The sequence below is a fragment of the Ooceraea biroi genome, chromosome 14 (genome assembly GCF_003672135.1).
Source record: "Ooceraea biroi isolate clonal line C1 chromosome 14, Obir_v5.4, whole genome shotgun sequence".
Lineage (NCBI taxonomy): Eukaryota > Metazoa > Arthropoda > Insecta > Hymenoptera > Formicidae > Ooceraea > Ooceraea biroi.
Genome location: NC_039519.1, coordinates 8178316 through 8196032, shown reverse-complemented (window position 1 = coordinate 8196032; position 17717 = coordinate 8178316). Strand labels below are relative to the sequence as shown.

Here is a 17717-nt window from a genome sequence, read left to right as displayed (position 1 = left end):
GGGCGCATACTTCGATTGAAAATAAATCATGTCCATGTGCCAAAAAATGCAAAAGTTTATGTTCTATTTGTAAAGTTTCATACTTAATGACCCAATATATCCCAGACAACAACAAGAAAGGTAGACGTTAGATAAACGACGCGTGTAATTTATTGCAGATCCTAATGTTGGAAGATCTGTCCCTTCAAGGGTTCGTGATGAAGGGTTCCAAGATACTGGATTATCCGCACGTTAGTCTGGCGCTACGCTGCTTGGGCGAGTTACACGCGTACAGCTTCGTCATACGCGCCGCGAATCCGGAGATGTTTGAAAAATTTCAACGGATGCAAGAACCGCTCGTCGACGAAAACTTCTACAATAATAATGCCTTTCGTTCGAAAGAGCTCGCTAAAGTCGTGATCAAGGTACACCTTGTGTTACACCGGTCCTCGTAGCTTCACGACGTATCGTCATGTGTACTTAAGAGAAAGTTCTCTTCTTCACTCGCTCATCTAATACCTTGCCATATGTTGCAGGCTTTAGCGGACGAGGACGAGCACTATGTCAAGAGAGTCCAGCAATTCGCCGATAATGTGAAGGATAACATGTGCAGCGCGGTTGACGGAACACTCGCGGAACCCTACGCCGTCGTGAACCACGGTGACGCTTGGACCAATAATATACTCTTCAAGTATGACAAGGTACGTATGTACTTAAGGTCCGACACGCGCGTGAAATCTAATTGAGTCTAATTATAATAATTTAATCTTATTAAATTTCCAATGAACCATGTCCGTATCGCATTTGCTTTTACCGCGACTATTATTATTTCTGGCAGACCGACCGTTACTAATATGTTTCCATATAATTTTTTATTCCGACATTATTTTAACGTAGCATACGTACCCAGATAGCCAAGTCTGCCGAGAGCAGATGATGCTAACTATCTGCTATCAACTATTGCCAGCCAAAAGACAACAAATTTGATACAGAAGTTGTTATTAACGATTAATTCGACAAATTGGTGCCAGAAATGTAACGGAGCCTGCTCGCAAAATCTCAGAACAGATTGGCGGCAGAAACCGAGCAGAATCTGCAAACATGGCTTGAAGTCGGATTGTCGACAGAAACCGAGCAGGATTTGCGCACGCGGAATCTAACGGCAGATCGGCAGCAGAAACCGAGCAAGATCTGCGCGCGCGGAATCTAACGGCAGATTGGCAGCAGAAACCGAACAGGATCCGCAGCTTTTGACAGCATTCAAATTTACACGGCTATGAATACGTGTTTTCGCTCCGCACCGCTATGCGGGGCACACGTCGAGTTCTTACTCGATGCTAAGATTTAGCCTAACAGTTATATAAGTTAATATACGCGCCTTGGCACGGTAATATTAATTTTTCTGAAAATTTTTGCACTCGCGGCACAGAGGCTCCCATGGACAACGTCCATGTATTGGGTCGTCCGGAAAGTTCGTGCCGATTTTTAATAGATGGCGTTCGAACATGTCTGAATATATCAATGTTATTGAAAACATGCGATTTATATACATATGCTTAAAGGTGGCATTTCAACGCATCTTTAGGAAAAAAGTTGTTTCAGATAAATTGATTCGTGTCAGTTTTGTACTCTTTTGAAGATGGAAGAAAACAAAAAACATTTTAGACACTTGATGCTTTTCTATTACCGGAAAGGCAAAAATGCCTCACAAGCAACAAATTCGATATGTTCTGTTTACGGAGAAGGCGCTTTGGCTGAAAGAACCGTGCGTAAGTGGTTCGCTAAGTTTAGAGCTGGTGATTTTAACCTTAAAGACCAAGAACGCTCGGGCAGACCCTCTACTACTGATGATGACCAAATCAAGACACTAATCGAGAATAACCCGCGCTACACGACACGTGAATTAACAGAGATACTGAAAATATCGAAAACCACTGTCCACGATCATGTAGTGAAGCTTGGTTACGTAAGTCGCTATGATGTATGGGTTCCGCATAATTTGGCCGAAAAAATTTAATGGATCGCATTTCCATCTGCGACTCGCTGTACAAGCGCAACGAAAACGTACCATTTTTGAAGCAATTAGTGACGGGTGACGAAAAATGGATCATTTACAACAATGTAGAACGAAAAAGATCCTGGGGTAAGCGAAATGAACCAGCATTAACCACTCCGAAAGCTGGCCTTCATCCAAAAAAAGCCATGCTCTGTGTCTGGTGGGATTGGAAAGGAATCCTATATTATGGGCTCCTACCACACAACCAAACGATAAATGCAGATAAGTACTGCTCGCAACTGGACGAATTAAAGACAGCGATTCAGGAAAAACGTCCAGAATTAGCTAATAGGAAGGGCGTCGTGTTCCATCAGGACAATGCCAGACCTCATGTTTCTTTGACTACCCAACAAAAATTGTTGGAGTTTGGCTGGGATGTGCTACCTCACCCACCGTATTCACCAGACATTGCACCTTCAGACTTTCACTTATTTAGATCTTTGCAAAATTCTCTTAGCGGCAAGAACTTCAACTCTTTGATCGACATAAAAAACCACCTTGAGGAGTTTTTCGCCGAGAAACCTAAGAAGTTCTGGGAGAATGAAATCTTCCAGTTGCGTAAAAGATGGACAAAAGTTGTGAAACAAAACGGTGCATACATAAGTCAATAAATATTTATCGACATAAAAAAATGTTGCCTTTGAATTTTCCTTCAAAATCGGCACGAACTTTCCGGACGACCCAATACATATGCTTAAAGGTGGCATTTCAACGCATCTTTAGGAAAAAAGTTGTTTCAGATAAATTGATTCGTGTCAGTTTTGTACTCTTTTGAAGATGGAAGAAAACAAAGAACATTTTAGACACTTGATGCTTTTCTATTACCGGAAAGGCAAAAATGCCTCACAAGCAACAAATTCGATATGTTCTGTTTACGGAGAAGGCGCTTTGGCTGAAAGAACCGTGCGTAAGTGGTTCGCTAAGTTTAGAGCTGGTGATTTTAACCTTAAAGACCAAGAACGCTCGGGCAGACCCTCTACTACTGATGATGACCAAATCAAGACACTAATCGAGAATAACCCGCGCTACACGACACGTGAATTAACAGAGATACTGAAAATATCGAAAACCACTGTCCACGATCATGTAGTGAAGCTTGGTTACGTAAGTCGCTATGATGTATGGGTTCCGCATAATTTGGCCGAAAAAATTTAATGGATCGCATTTCCATCTGCGACTCGCTGTACAAGCGCAACGAAAACGTACCATTTTTGAAGCAATTAGTGACGGGTGACGAAAAATGGATCATTTACAACAATGTAGAACGAAAAAGATCCTGGGGTAAGCGAAATGAACCAGCATTAACCACTCCGAAAGCTGGCCTTCATCCAAAAAAAGCCATGCTCTGTGTCTGGTGGGATTGGAAAGGAATCCTATATTATGAGCTCCTACCACACAACCAAACGATAAATGCAGATAAGTACTGCTCGCAACTGGACGAATTAAAGACAGCGATTCAGGAAAAACGTCCAGAATTAGCTAATAGGAAGGGCGTCGTGTTCCATCAGGACAATGCCAGACCTCATGTTTCTTTGACTACCCAACAAAAATTGTTGGAGTTTGGCTGGGATGTGCTACCTCACCCACCGTATTCACCAGACATTGCACCTTCAGACTTTCACTTATTTAGATCTTTGCAAAATTCTCTTAGCGGTAAGAACTTCAACTCTTTGATCGGCATAAAAAACCACCTTGAGGAGTTTTTCGCCGAGAAACCTAAGAAGTTCTGGGAGAATGAAATCTTCCAGTTGCGTGAAAGATGGACAAAGGTTGTGAAACAAAACGGTGCACACATAAGTCAATAAATATTTATCGACATAAAAAAATGTTGCCTTTGAATTTTCCTTCAAAATCGGCACGAACTTTCCGGACGACCCAATAGTTCACGCACGCCACAAGCAATCTGAAGTTCGAAAGCAAAATTCGGACTTCGGATTAGAATAAATTAACAATAAGAGAGAGATTATGCAACGAACTGTCAGAAAGACACATCAAGCCAAATGTACTTTAATTTAACAAACAAACAAATGCGTTCTTTTAACAATTTCTAGTGTGTTAAAAGTAAACACATGCTTTAATACATCGTGAATATGAATGGCCAAAAGCTGCAGATTCTGTTCGGTTTCTGCCGTCAATCTGCCGTCAATCTGCCGTCAGATGTTACAGATCCTGCGCGGTTTCTGCCGCCAATCTGCTGTCAGAGTCCGTTAGCAGGCTCTGCTGGCAGATCACTATCCTAATGCGGACATAACGGATGCCAATTTGCTATCGACTTCTGCAGTAATCTGTTGCCAATCTGCTGACAGATTGCACACATTTTGCTTACTGGGTACCTTTGACATATTCCACGCTGTGGCTGTTATTTCTTTTCCAGGACGGGAAGACTCCGCGCGACTTGCGTTTCCTAGACTTTCAGTTGTGCCGTTATGCGTCGCCCGTTTTAGATCTGGTCTACATACTCTTTTGCTGCTGCACACAGGAAACGAGAAGTAAATATTACGATCAATTGATCCATGAATATTACGAAACATTGTCCAAGTACCTTAGGAAATGCGGTTACGATCCCGATATCCTGTTTCCTTACGAGGCGTTATCGCAGCAGTTCATCAAATTCGGAAAATTCGCGGCGGGGATGGCGCTTTACGTTTTACATTTATTCAGCATCGAGGATGCCGACATTGGTATCATGAATGATAACACTGTACTTTTCGAGAGGCTGCAAACCGACAGCTTTTACAGAAGCATGGTAAAAGGTACCTTCAAAGATCTCGTCGACAGAAATTATTTATAAATTGACGTGGAATGCAACTCCATGCAGAGAAGACGCTGCTCATATAATTGAAGTCGCACAGTTTACGAAACTTCTTATCGCAAGTTTCTTTGTATTTTATTTTATCGTGAGTGTACACGGTACGGGGAGTTTCGCTTTATCAATTTTCTTCATTCACGAATACCTGAGGCTAAAGACGAACTCAGGATTAAACTTAGCCAAAGAATTTAACTGAAAACATGCTGAAATAATGAAACTGAAACATGCGACATTTATACTTGTCGTAACATAAGCAAATGATTAAAAAAGACTTGTTCTTGAATTTAACTATACTAAATATTACTATATCACTTGATCATTATTTTTATTCAAGCAAATTGAACTTTCGTTAAAGTAAAATTGTTTGATTTGGTTCAGGAAAGCGAAAGAAGGGAACGAAAGATTTATAAGAAATATATTCTAAAATGAAATTTACATCTTTAAATGTACAAAATAAAGACCGTTTACTACATTTGTGGTAGAAAGAGTTATATATGTTCACGTATATATATATATTTTTTTGGTTCCTAATAATAAGGTCTCCTGGGATTATTCTGCAAGCGAAAACAGCGATGTAAGTACGAATTCGTCGATATCCTTCTCCTAATATCATTATTCGTAACAATCGCGATACTTACCAATGGATTAGGCCTAAATCTATAAGCAAGCATCATTCTTTTTCTATATGCATCAAATTCATCGTCGTCCCTGGACACTCCGTCTGGTCGCTCAGATCCTAGACCCGCACTATCGAGTCTATTCGTTGCTCTAAAAAAATATTAGTTGATCGTAAGATTAAGAATATCAAATCAACGTAATCATATTGACAATATTATTATATAAAAACAGCCTTACTTATTAACTGGTTCGATACGACCGCTACCCTCGCTACCTAAACCTTGTCCCTCGCTCCATCCAAGTTTTTGTAACATTTGAAACCCTACGAGTACAAAGACATTATGAAATATTCTAATATGGGCAATTTTTAAGGAAAAAATGTAAAATGATGAATTTTATGAATTATTATTATTAATGGAAATTAGTAAACAATTACTACCTGGATTTACTTGTATGAAATGACATTAAAAATAAAACAGCTTTCTTAAAACATACCTATGTTATCCTCTTTTAATTTGTATTCCTTGTAATCACTCAAGTCAGGTTCCTTCCCTTGCTTCACGGCGTTATATTGCTCCATAAATTTCTTCAACTCGTCGGGTGGTAGAAAATCGCCAATGTGATGTTTGCCCTCGGCCTGTGCGGTCAATTCCTCGGCCCACATTTGCGTCGCTTCCATCTCGGCGGATCGCAGTTTGTGTTCCCAGGTACCACCTTCCGTCTCCTCATCGCTATCGTATTCATACTTGTGTTTCCCTTGCGCTTCTAAACGCTTCACTTCTTCCCTTTTCCTCAGTAGGTTTTGGTACAAGAGATTTATCTGTAACATACGAACTGAACTTTAAGTTTACGAAACCGTAATTTACTGAAACCTCTTTTACACTTTTTTTTCCTCTATAATGCCGTATTTTGTATCATACATTTTATATACAGGGTGTCCCGGGTTTTAACCGAGAAACTGCGGGAGCATATTCTACTAGTGGAAATAAGAAAAAATTCTTGTATCGAGTTTGCTTAGAAATGCTTCATTACAAAGTTATAAACCAATATTGAAAAGAAATATGAGATAAGTAACAACGGATGTTTTCACAAAAATAAAAATTATCTACGCAATGATTTAGTGACGCATTTCAAAATGTTGTCCTTGCGCATCGATACAAGCTAGACATCGACGTAGTACAGAATTTGTTACAGTACGACATTCCTGAAAATTTGGTTGCATCTCAGTAACTGAATTAGTAATTCGTTGCTTTAAATCTTCAAGCGAGATTACTTCTGTACTGTAAACTTTATTTTTTAAACTTGCCCATAAATAAAAATCAAGAGGCGTAAGATCTGGTGATCGAGCCGGCCAAGAAATTCTTCCACCACGTCCAATCCAGCGATCAGGAAACGATTCGTTGAGTATGTTCCGTGCAAATGAAGGTCAACATATTCTGTATGGTTGAATTTGTTTTTTTACAAGCTACATCATTTCGCTAAGGAAAATATACCATCTCATTTAAAAAAATGTTGATGACCTTGATATCTTGTGAAAGGTCACATTAAAAAAATAATTTTCTTACCAGAGTACTAGTCTCTTTGAATCGAACAATTTTCGTCCTTTGACTTTTTTCATATCATCAAAGGAAGCAGAGATATTCTAAGTGCTACAGTTAGAGGAAACACCCTGTATACAGGGTGTCCCGGGTTTTAACCGACAAACTGCGGGAGCATATTCTACTAGTGGAAATAAGAAAAAATTCTTATATCGAGTTTGCTTAGAAATGCTTTATTACAAAGTTATAAACCAATATTGAAAAGAAGTATGAGATAAGTAACAACGGATTTTTTCACAAAAATAAAAATTATCTACGCAATGATTTAGTGACGCGTTTCAAAATGTTGTCCTTGCGCATCGATACAAGCTAGACATCGACGTAGTACAGAATTTGTTACAGTACGACATTCCTGAAAATTTGGTTGCATCTCAGTAACTGAATTAGTAATTCGTTGCTTTAAATCTTCAAGCGAGATTACTTCTGTACTGTAAACTTTATTTTTTAAACTTGCCCATAAATAAAAATCAAGAGGCGTTAAATCGGGCGATCTTGGAGGCCAGAAAACCGGTGCTCCTCGACCAATCCACCTATGAGCGTAATGTTCATCTAACCAGTTTCTAACTTGTCTAGCATAGTGCGACGGACAACCGTCTAACTGTATCCAGCTGTTTTGGCGAAACTGCAGTGGCACATTTTCCATCAAAATTGGTACATGTGAATACACGTAACATAAACATCTTCGACCTTGCAAATTCTACACTATGTTCCGTTGTTACTTATCTCATATTTCTTTTCAATATTGGTTTATAACTTTGTAATGAAGCATTTCTAAGCAAACTCGATATAAGAATTTTTTCTTATTTCCACTAGTAGAATATGCTCCCGCAGTTTGTCGGTTAAAACCCGGGACACCCTGTATGTCTAATTATACAGGGTGTCCCGGGTTTTAACCGACAAACTGCGGGAGCATATTCTACTAGTGGAAATAAGAAAAAATTCTTATATCGAGTTTGCTTAGAAATGCTTTATTACAAAGTTATAAACCAATATTGAAAAGAAATATGAGACAAGTAACAACGGATTTTTTCACAAAAATAAAAATTATCTACGCAATGATTTAGTGACGCATTTCAAAATGTTGTCCTTGCGCATCGATACAAGCTAGACATCGACGTAGTACAGAATTTGTTACAGTACGACATTCCTGAAAATTTGGTTGCATCTCAGTAACTGAATTAGTAATTCGTTGCTTTAAATCTTCAAGCGAGATTACTTCTGTACTGTAAACTTTATTTTTTAAACTTGCCCATAAATAAAAATCAAGAGGCGTTAAATCGGGCGATCTTGGAGCCAGAAAACCGGTGCTCCTCGACCAATCCACCTATGAGCGTAATGTTCATCTAACCAGTTTCTAACTTGTCTAGCATAGTGCGATGGACAACCGTCTAACTGTATCCAGCTGTTTTGGCGAAACTGCAGTGGCACATTTTCCATCAAAATTGGTACATGTGAATACACGTAACATAAACATCTGCGACCTTGCAAATTCTACACTATGTTCCGTTGTTACTTATCTCATATTTCTTTTCAATATTGGTTTATAACTTTGTAATGAAGCATTTCTAAGCAAACTCGATATAAGAATTTTTTCTTATTTCCACTAGTAGAATATGCTCCCGCAGTTTGTCGGTTAAAACCCGGGACACCCTGTATGTCTAATTATACAGGGTGTCCCGGGTTTTAACCGACAAACTGCGGGAGCATATTCTACTAGTGGAAATAAGAAAAAATTCTTATATCGAGTTTGCTTAGAAATGCTTTATTACAAAGTTATAAACCAATATTGAAAAGAAGTATGAGATAAGTAACAACGGATTTTTTCACAAAAATAAAAATTATCTACGCAATGATTTAGTGACGCATTTCAAAATGTTGTCCTTGCGCATCGATACAAGCTAGACATCGACGTAGTACAGAATTTGTTACGGTACGACATTCCTGAAAATTTGGTTGCATCTCAGTAACTGAATTAGTAATTCGTTGCTTTAAGTCTTCAAGCGAGATTACTTCTGTACTGTAAACTTTATTTTGTAAAGTTGCCCATAAATAAAAATCAAGAGGCGTTAAATCGGGCGATCTTGGAGCCAGAAAACCGGTGCTCCTCGACCAATCCACCTATGAGCGTAATGTTCATCTAACCAGTTTCTAACTTGTCTAGCATAGTGCGATGGACAACCGTCTAACTGTATCCAGCTGTTTTGGCGAAACTGCAGTGGCACATTTTCCATCAAAATTGGTACATGTGAATACACGTAACATAAACATCTTCGACCTTGCAAATTCTACACTATGTTCCGTTGTTACTTATCTCATATTTCTTTTCAATATTGGTTTATAACTTTGTAATGAAGCATTTCTAAGCAAACTCGATATAAGAATTTTTTCTTATTTCCACTAGTAGAATATGCTCCCGCAGTTTGTCGGTTAAAACCCGGGACACCCTGTATGTCTAATTATACAGGGTGTCCCGGGTTTTAACCGACAAACTGCGGGAGCATATTCTACTAGTGGAAATAAGAAAAAATTCTTATATCGAGTTTGCTTAGAAATGCTTCATTACAAAGTTATAAACCAATATTGAAAAGAAATATGAGATAAGTAACAACGGATTTTTTCACAAAAATAAAAATTATCTACGCAATGATTTAGTGACGCGTTTCAAAATGTTGTCCTTGCGCATCGATACAAGCTAGACATCGACGTAGTACAGAATTTGTTACGGTACGACATTCCTGAAAATTTGGTTGCATCTCAGTAACTGAATTAGTAATTCGTTGCTTTAAATCTTCAAGCGAGATTACTTCTGTACTGTAAACTTTATTTTGTAAAGTTGCCCATAAATAAAAATCAAGAGGGGTTAAATCGGGCGATCTTGGAGCCAGAAAACCGGTGCTCCTCGACCAATCCACCTATGAGCGTAATGTTCATCTAACCAGTTTCTAACTTGTCTAGCATAGTGCGATGGACAACCGTCTAACTGTATCCAGCTGTTTTGGCGAAACTGCAGTGGCACATTTTCCATCAAAATTGGTACATGTGAATACACGTAACATAAACATCTTCGACCTTGCAAATTCTACACTATGTTCCGTTGTTACTTATCTCATATTTCTTTTCAATATTGGTTTATAACTTTGTAATAAAGCATTTCTAAGCAAACTCGATATAAGAATTTTTTCTTATTTCCACTAGTAGAATATGCTCCCGCAGTTTGTCGGTTAAAACCCGGGACACCCTGTAATTTCTGATTTCAAAACTATTATCTTAATATTTTTATATTCGAATTTTCATTCAATTTAATCTTGCTACCAATAGGTAATGCGCAAAGTTTAAGAGGCATCCTTCACACGTCACGATCAATTGCAATAATAATCTACCTTGTAATGATCCTCTGCCTTTTTCCACTGTTCTTCGCTCAGCTCGAGTGTGCCAAAAGTCTGTCTCGCATAGTGAATAAGCGCGGGATCGTTCCGTGAGATTTTCGTGAGCATCGGATTCTTTGATTTCACTTGTTGCCCTTTTGATGAAGGAGGTAATATAACCGCGGGTTGCCCGATCTGTCCCGGTATGGCTATACCAGGTTGCGGAAGTACAGCGCTCGCCCTATTACCGGAAGGTACGTTCGTATCGGTAACAAGAACCTTCGTGTCTGCGTCACCCCAGCGACTCCGTCTCTTTCTTTTGCGTTCTTCCCTATTATCATCCTTCGGCTGATCTGCTGCATACATATGCGCGCATCAATAAACGGCTCTTACAGATAAATATCTCCTCACCGTCATTTCTTTTTCCCTATTATATCTTCTTTTTTTATTGGATTTACCGTGTAGAATCGCATGAGATTTCTGAGATTTTTCGACCTCGTCATTGTCACTAAGAGCTTCCTCAGGGCAATATAGCTCCGCGCCACTGTTCTCCTTATGCTTATCTGGTTTCTCGGCACGTAACTTCGAAACCAATCCCCTGTACTGCAGATACGCTGCACTTTGCTTTTGGTGCAGAAACCTTGATTAAAATAATACTTAAAACGCTGTCTAGTAATATGTATTCCTAAATACAATACTTTCATAAAGAAGATGTAATGCGTTAGAAATTAGGTCGAAAGTGGTATTAACGAGTTCAGTTAATTGTGACTGAATATTTTCAATCACCGATGCACTGGAATCGTTACGTGTCTATATTTACGATGACATTCATTCGTATCGATTCTATCTCAGGATTATTCACTTTGAGATTTGTAAACAGAACTTGACTATTACCGATCACGTGCTATATAGTTCATATGAATAATCAAAACCTTGAAGTTTTCGCGCTGTTGATTATTACAATTGAATTTGACTTCCAGATCGGAACCCCGGTTTTGTCACTTCAATTTCGACGTTTCGTGAACATTTTAATTCACTTCCGATGAAACTTAATGCTAGTGCCCCTCTTCCCGAATGAAGCGAAACGTTAAAATCAAGTGACAAAAGTCGCAGCTGCAACTCTTGAAAATCAAATTTTTGTGTAATCTTATAAAAAGATATGGATATACGAAGTAATATTAAGTGCCGTCATGCCAAGCAATACATAGCTACTAATTTATAAGTACTTATCTATTAATATTCTTGATCAGCCAAATTTAAAAGAAAAAAAGACCGCGTATTTCATTTTATTACAAGTGCATTTAGTTAGTTTACCGATATGTTTTATTATCTTAGGATACCAGTGTATCTATAATATTTGGACGATATACAGGGTGTTTCCTAAGTAAGCAGACAAACTTAAGGAGGATATTCCTTGGCTTATTTTAAGAAGAAAAGGTCATATAAACGTATGTCCTAAACTGCTTTGTTTTCCAAAAAAAGTACAGCACTGCAGTATCATGGCTGCAGGTGGACATTTTCAGCAGTTACTGTGATGTTATTATTTTTCTTTTTAGTTACTATTTTCTTTTTCGTTATAATTTTTCTTTTTGGTTACTATTGTTTTTCATTTGTTTCATTTGCAATAACACAAACTGTTCTATAATAAACGAAAAGTGAACGAAAACAGTGATGTACTTTTTTTTGGAAAACAAAGCAGTTTAGGACATATGTTTATATGACCTTTTCTTCTTAAAATAAGCCAAGGAATATCCTCCTTAAGTTTGTCTACTTACTTAGGAAACACCCTGTATATATAATATTTATTCAAACTTCTGTAAAACTATGTATTAGCATGTAAAATGACGTAACTGTTATATTATTTACATAAAGTTTAATTGAAGTTTTAGCTGTGGCATTAATATTGATAAAAAAAATGCATATCGATAATAATTATATGAAAATTTACTTGATACAGCTACATAGCAGTTATAACAGATATGGCAGAATAATATCGACTTTTTTAATTTGATTGAAGCTAAAAGCATCGATATAAAGTTATATGTATCGTGTCTCGTATTTCCAAATGTACGCAACATATAAACACCAAAAATGAGAAATACACGGGCTTAGAAGAATAATATATCCCAAAGACATGATCGATAATTTGGGAAATATTTAACAGAAATATCTAACCAACTATTAGAGATTGAGATTTTTTACTTTTAACTGATATTATATATCAATGATGTTTAAACTTTAAGATTACTTTTAATCTTAATTTTATATAGAGTATTCAAAGTTACTCATATAGATATCCAATAGAGATATTCTTAGATATTTATCGGATATAAATATTGCACGGATATAAAAACATTTCTAAAAATATCAAATACAAACATTTTATCGAGTAAACATATTATGACTGACTTCCAATGTTTTTTAAAATAAATTTTTTATTTACACAACTTGAGCTAAATACTGCTTATGTATTTGAACAAACTCAGAATAAAATTGAAACTGAGTACTTGAAGCCAAAGTGTGTTTAGAAAGCAAAAAGGTATTATAAAATCAAGACAAACATTTAAACTCCATAAAATAACAATCACGTATAATCGCAAATAATTTCTTTGTTATCTTCAGTTTTTTACGCGATCATATCTTTGGTGATATTTTTATAACTTTATGTACATCCTATGTACAAGACATATACAGTAGAGATAAATGCACAAAGAGTAGATAATTGTACTGTAAGAAAAATTTAAAGAGCATATCAAATCAAATATATGTCAGGTACATTGTGGTATTATTATTGTGATTGAAAAGAAAGAGTATGTTTAATATGGAAATGCATATAATAAAAGGCATCGACAACTTTATCAAGCCTAGAGAGTATCATGCTTGAGCTAAATACTGCTTATTATGTATTTGAACAAACTCAGAATAAAATTGAAACCGAGTACTTGAAGCCAAAGTGTGTTTAGAAAGCAAAAAGGTATTATAAAATCAAGACAAACATTTAAACTCCATAAAATAACAATCACGTATAATCGCAAATAATTTCTTTGTTATCTTCAGTTTTTTACGCGATCATATCTTTGGTGATATTTTTATAACTTTATGTACATCCTATGTACAAGACATATACAGTAGAAATAAATGCACAAAGAGTAGATAATTGTACTGTAAGAAAAATTTAAAGAGCATATCAAATCAAATATATGTCAGGTACATTGTGGTATTATTATTGTGATTGAAAAGAAAGAAAGAGTATGTTTAATATGGAAATGCATATAATGAAAGGCATCGACAACTTTATCAAGCCTAGAGTATCATGCTTGAAGAAAGCATAAGAACATTTTTACAATAAGCAAATCTCTTACAATACAGTTAACAATTGCTATTTAGAAATGCAAACATATTTACAACAATTCACATTAGGCGGACATTTAATAAAGTTATGCATTCAGCTTTCTGCATTATATTGAAAGACATCGTCAATAGCTATGCAATAAAAAGTTGTGCAACGTCCTATAATGTAAAATAAAACACGTCATCGTTTTCCGAATATTATACAAACATTAACGATATTACAAACGAGGAATAGGGGAATGGAAATATAAACTGTGGACCAGTGAGGACAGTAGTTACCATAGTTTAGGATCTTGGGCGTTCTTCTCTCGCACTTCTTGTTCAATTTCATCCCCGCAGTCGGCCACGATGCGCGCCAGTTGCTCAGCCTCTACTAGACACACTTAGAATCCTTCGTCAGGTACTTTGCATAATAACATCTCACACTATTGTTCATGTATTGTATCACCGTAGTTTATCACGTGTGGTTTTGCTTGCTAATTCTAAAGTAAGGCTAACATATCATTTATGCGGTTCCAGTACCATGTGTCTCGCAACAAACAATTTTTCCGACAATCCACAGTGTCGTCACGACTACACGAGAAACAAGACAAGATCTCTACGAGCTTACGAGTGAGAGAGGAGTAACTTTGCTTGATGGTTCGTAATATCGTACCTTGTTGCTCGGAGCTTTGCAAGCTGGTTGGCGGTCTCACGGGTGGCGGTATTTGTACATTGGGTGGTCCCACGGTGAGAGGTACCTGATTAGAAAGAGTGTAGCCAGCGGACACGAGACCACGTGGTGGTGGTGCCGCGTTTGGGATGACAGTGGGGGGCGGGATGTTCGGCGGAGGGATGTTCAGGTTCGGCGGTGGGACCGAATTGATTGTCGACGGGACAGCGTGCACTGGCGGTGGCGCTGACATTATCATGGGCGTTATCACATTTGGGGGTGGCACGCTGGCCACGTTCGGCATCGTTACCACGATCGCCTGCGAGCCCGCGATGGGCATCATGTTCGGTGGCATTTGCGACATCGGCGGCAGGATGCTCGGTGGCGGCATGTTAGGCGGAGGGATGTTCGGAGGCGGCACGCTGCGCTGTTGCGAACCTTGCATGATGTGCTGCTGCTGGCCACTCGACGCCGGGGACAAGTTCGGCATCGGCATGGTCTGAGGCAGTTGCATGTTCGGCGGCGGGACATTCGTGTTCGGTGGAATGCTCTGGAGCGAAGGGGGTGGAGGGGGGCGTATGACGTGCGATGGTGCAAGTGGCATTCGAACGCTATTCGAGTGATTGTTCACGCTGGAGTAACTGTTGTTAAAATTTTTCGACACCGGTACCCTCTGCATGTGAGCGGACGGCACGCTCGGCGTCATGTTCCTCATGTTAGGTGGCGGTATGTTCGTCATTTGCATCACCGGCTGGGACATGAGAGACGGGATGGAAGAGACGTGGTTGTTGCTTTGGATCGGAAACTGCTGATTGTAACTTGTGGACTGCAACCGCTGTCCATTCTGCGACTGGTTGTAACCGAGACGCGTCTCTGGACTGGGTGACCGTCTCCTCGTCGGCGACGGGCTCGAGGAGGAACTGTGCCTTCTATCTGAACTTCGTCCCCACCGTGAATCGTTTCTCCTACGGTCCCGTCTACTCTCCCAGTCCCTGCTCTTCTCGCTGCTCCGCTTTCTTTCTCTGTCCCTGTCTCTGCTACCCTCGTAACTTTTCTCGTCCTTCCTTTTATCCTCGGATCTGTCCTGTTGTATCGTTTCTTGCCTGTCGCCTCCTTTAGTAGCCATTTTCTTAAACTGATCGAGAAAACTACCATCGTTGGCAAATACGTTCATGGAGTAGGACGTGGTGGGCTTCTCGTCTTCTTCTCTGCAAGTGGGCAAGTAAAAATCGTGAATCGGTAGATACACATCACGATGATACGCACCAGCTAAAAGATTGGATCGAAATGTACGTAACGTCGTTACACTCGGGACTCACTTTAGACCACTGCCTTTACTGCTCGTTGTGCTTGTCGAGGCTGACGAACTCGACTTTTTCATGCATTCTACGGCTTCCTTCGCCTTCTGCTCTTGCAGCTTCGCTTGGATCTCCAACTTTTTCTGTTGAATGATTTGCTCCTGCTTTGACATCTGCGCAAAACGCTCATTTCGCGAAGTCTTGGACACAAACGGGTCGGATCCCTTTACACCACGATACGCCATTTTTGTTATATTCGTAGCGGTATATTCCGCCGATTTTCGTAGGCGATTCTATGGAATTAACAAAATAATCGCAGCGAATGATTACAAAAGCTCTAGGTAGTTTCGTCAAGTTCTCGATTCAAGTGTGACATAAATCGTATATCGAGTAATAGAAAAAAGTTACGCTCAGTTACCGCGAAGGGGTTTCATGTTTCATTCGATCGGATATTGTCGACCATAGGCAATTTTAGATTTATGATGGTCGCCAGCTAAATCAGTATTCCGGAGCGGTCATTCTTTTACGCGCATGCGCGATAAGCGTCGACGGTCTTTATGCAACCAGAGAGAAACCTGAGAGCGGCCACCAGCCTCCACGGGCACACTTCCTGTAAAGTCACTAGATAGATAAAGTACCGCAATCGTCCGCCATTTTAATTCCAACTACACGGTGTTTTCATCACAATTATGTTCTCTTCACATCTATCACGATATGTAACCTTCTCAATGGACATACAACGCAACGCTGCTTCGTAGAATTGCACTTAGTGTGTTGATAAGTTGCATGTTTGCACTAAGTACACTTCCAACGCCATTCTAAAGCCTTGTGTCCACGATCCAAGTTCTTGGTCAAAGTTCTAGGTCCGAGAAATGTGTAGCCAATCAACATGCAGCTTTTATGTAAAAACTGTAAGTTCATTGGCTACACATTTCTCGGAACTAGAACTTTGACAAAGTTCTTGGATCGTAGACACAGGCCTTTATTCCACGTATTTTACTACGGATTGCGGTACTTTATCAATCTAGTGACTTTAATTTCCTGACGTTTGACGCGCCATCTGACAAAGTGGACGTGAACTAGTTCGTTACGCTCGGTAATGATACATGATTCGTGTCCAAACTATTCACAAGGAAGCTTTCCCATGTAAACTCTACTTTCGAACGAGTCATAGTGCCTTCGAAAGGGAAGGTAAAAATATTAATGTCGTGTTCGAGGGTTTGGGTGTATGAGCCTTGGTTTCGGAAAAATTTACATCTAAAAGTGAGCATTTTCCAGCGGTACGAAAAGTACCATGAATAGCTACAATTTGGCGTGAAGCGCGGTAGTCCAGTGGCTAAGCGCGAGACTCGTATTTTGCCATCCGCGCAAGTTGGGTTCGAGACCGAGTTGTGATAATTTTTTTTCTTCGGATTTTTGTTTCTTTGTGTTTGCATTATATTTTTTATTATGTAAATAATGATTTATTATGTTTTATTATATTTTGGAGGTATACGTATATGTATGATGGACATAAACATATACATTTAACATTTGTAAACTTTTTATTTATTTATATAGTTTGTATACTGTCGAGTGTTTATTTATTATAAAATTCTGACTCATTAAAAAAAAGTGTCACAACCTCTGTGCCTATGACTGTACAGTGTTGCGGATAAAAATTTATATAAAAGCATTTGTTTTTTATGCTTTTATATAAATTTTCCATCCGCAACACTGTACAGTTATGTCAGAATTTTATAATAAATAAACACTCGACAGTATACAAACTATATAAATAAATAAAAAGTTTACAAATGTTAAATGTATATGTTTATGTCTCATTATATACGTATACCTCCAAAATATAATAAAACATAATAAATCATTATTTACATAATAAAAAATATAATGCAAACACAAAGAAACAAAAATCCGAAAAAAAAAAATTATCACAACTCGGTCTCGAACCCAACTTGCGCGGATGGCAAAATGCGAGTCTCGCGCTTAGC

At 38.5% G+C, this 17717-nt stretch overlaps 2 protein-coding genes across 6 annotated transcripts; one reads left to right on the top strand and one right to left on the bottom strand.

Annotated features, from left to right (window-relative positions):
- The first annotated feature begins 53 nt into the window (after positions 1 to 53).
- Positions 54 to 5228, top strand: LOC105274771. Its single transcript, XM_026974832.1, has 3 exons — positions 54 to 404; positions 516 to 680; positions 4410 to 5228. Exons 1-3 carry the CDS (start codon positions 165 to 167, stop codon positions 4824 to 4826), a joined length of 822 nt encoding a protein of 273 aa, XP_026830633.1. The 5' UTR covers positions 54 to 164; the 3' UTR covers positions 4827 to 5228.
- A 17-nt stretch (positions 5229 to 5245) lies between these two features.
- LOC105274773 (SURP and G-patch domain-containing protein 1) lies at positions 5246 to 16279 on the bottom strand. 5 transcript variants are annotated; one of them, XM_011331163.3, is made up of 10 exons: positions 16145 to 16279; positions 15748 to 16019; positions 14432 to 15636; positions 14056 to 14158; positions 10884 to 11065; positions 10441 to 10781; positions 5958 to 6282; positions 5700 to 5784; positions 5483 to 5612; positions 5246 to 5398 (listed from the first exon to the last, which is right to left on the bottom strand). In XM_011331163.3, exons 2-10 carry the CDS (start codon positions 15969 to 15971, stop codon positions 5372 to 5374), a joined length of 2622 nt encoding a protein of 873 aa, XP_011329465.1. In that variant the 5' UTR covers positions 15972 to 16019; positions 16145 to 16279; the 3' UTR covers positions 5246 to 5371. The 5 variants fall into 5 exon arrangements, with proteins under 5 accessions (XP_011329465.1, XP_026830632.1, XP_011329466.1 ...); XM_026974831.1 differs by having other exon boundaries at positions 15748 to 16203; XM_011331164.3 differs by having other exon boundaries at positions 10441 to 10778; positions 15748 to 16203.
- Between the last annotated feature and the right edge of the window lie 1438 nt (positions 16280 to 17717).

Coding starts and splice junctions, on each gene's coding strand:
- LOC105274773 (XM_011331163.3), bottom strand. CDS start 15,971: ATGGCGTATCGTGGTGTAAAGGGATCCGACCCGTTTGTGTCCAAGACT. Junction 11,066..14,055: donor GCCCAAGATCCTAAACTATG/GTAACTACTGTC, acceptor ATTTTAATCAAG/GTTTCTGCACCAAAAGCAAA. Junction 10,782..10,883: donor ATCTCATGCGATTCTACACG/GTAAATCCAATA, acceptor ATATGTATGCAG/CAGATCAGCCGAAGGATGAT.
- LOC105274771 (XM_026974832.1), top strand. CDS start 165: ATGTTGGAAGATCTGTCCCTTCAAGGGTTCGTGATGAAGGGTTCCAAG. Junction 405..515: donor TCGCTAAAGTCGTGATCAAG/GTACACCTTGTG, acceptor CATATGTTGCAG/GCTTTAGCGGACGAGGACGA. Junction 681..4,409: donor TACTCTTCAAGTATGACAAG/GTACGTATGTAC, acceptor TTTCTTTTCCAG/GACGGGAAGACTCCGCGCGA.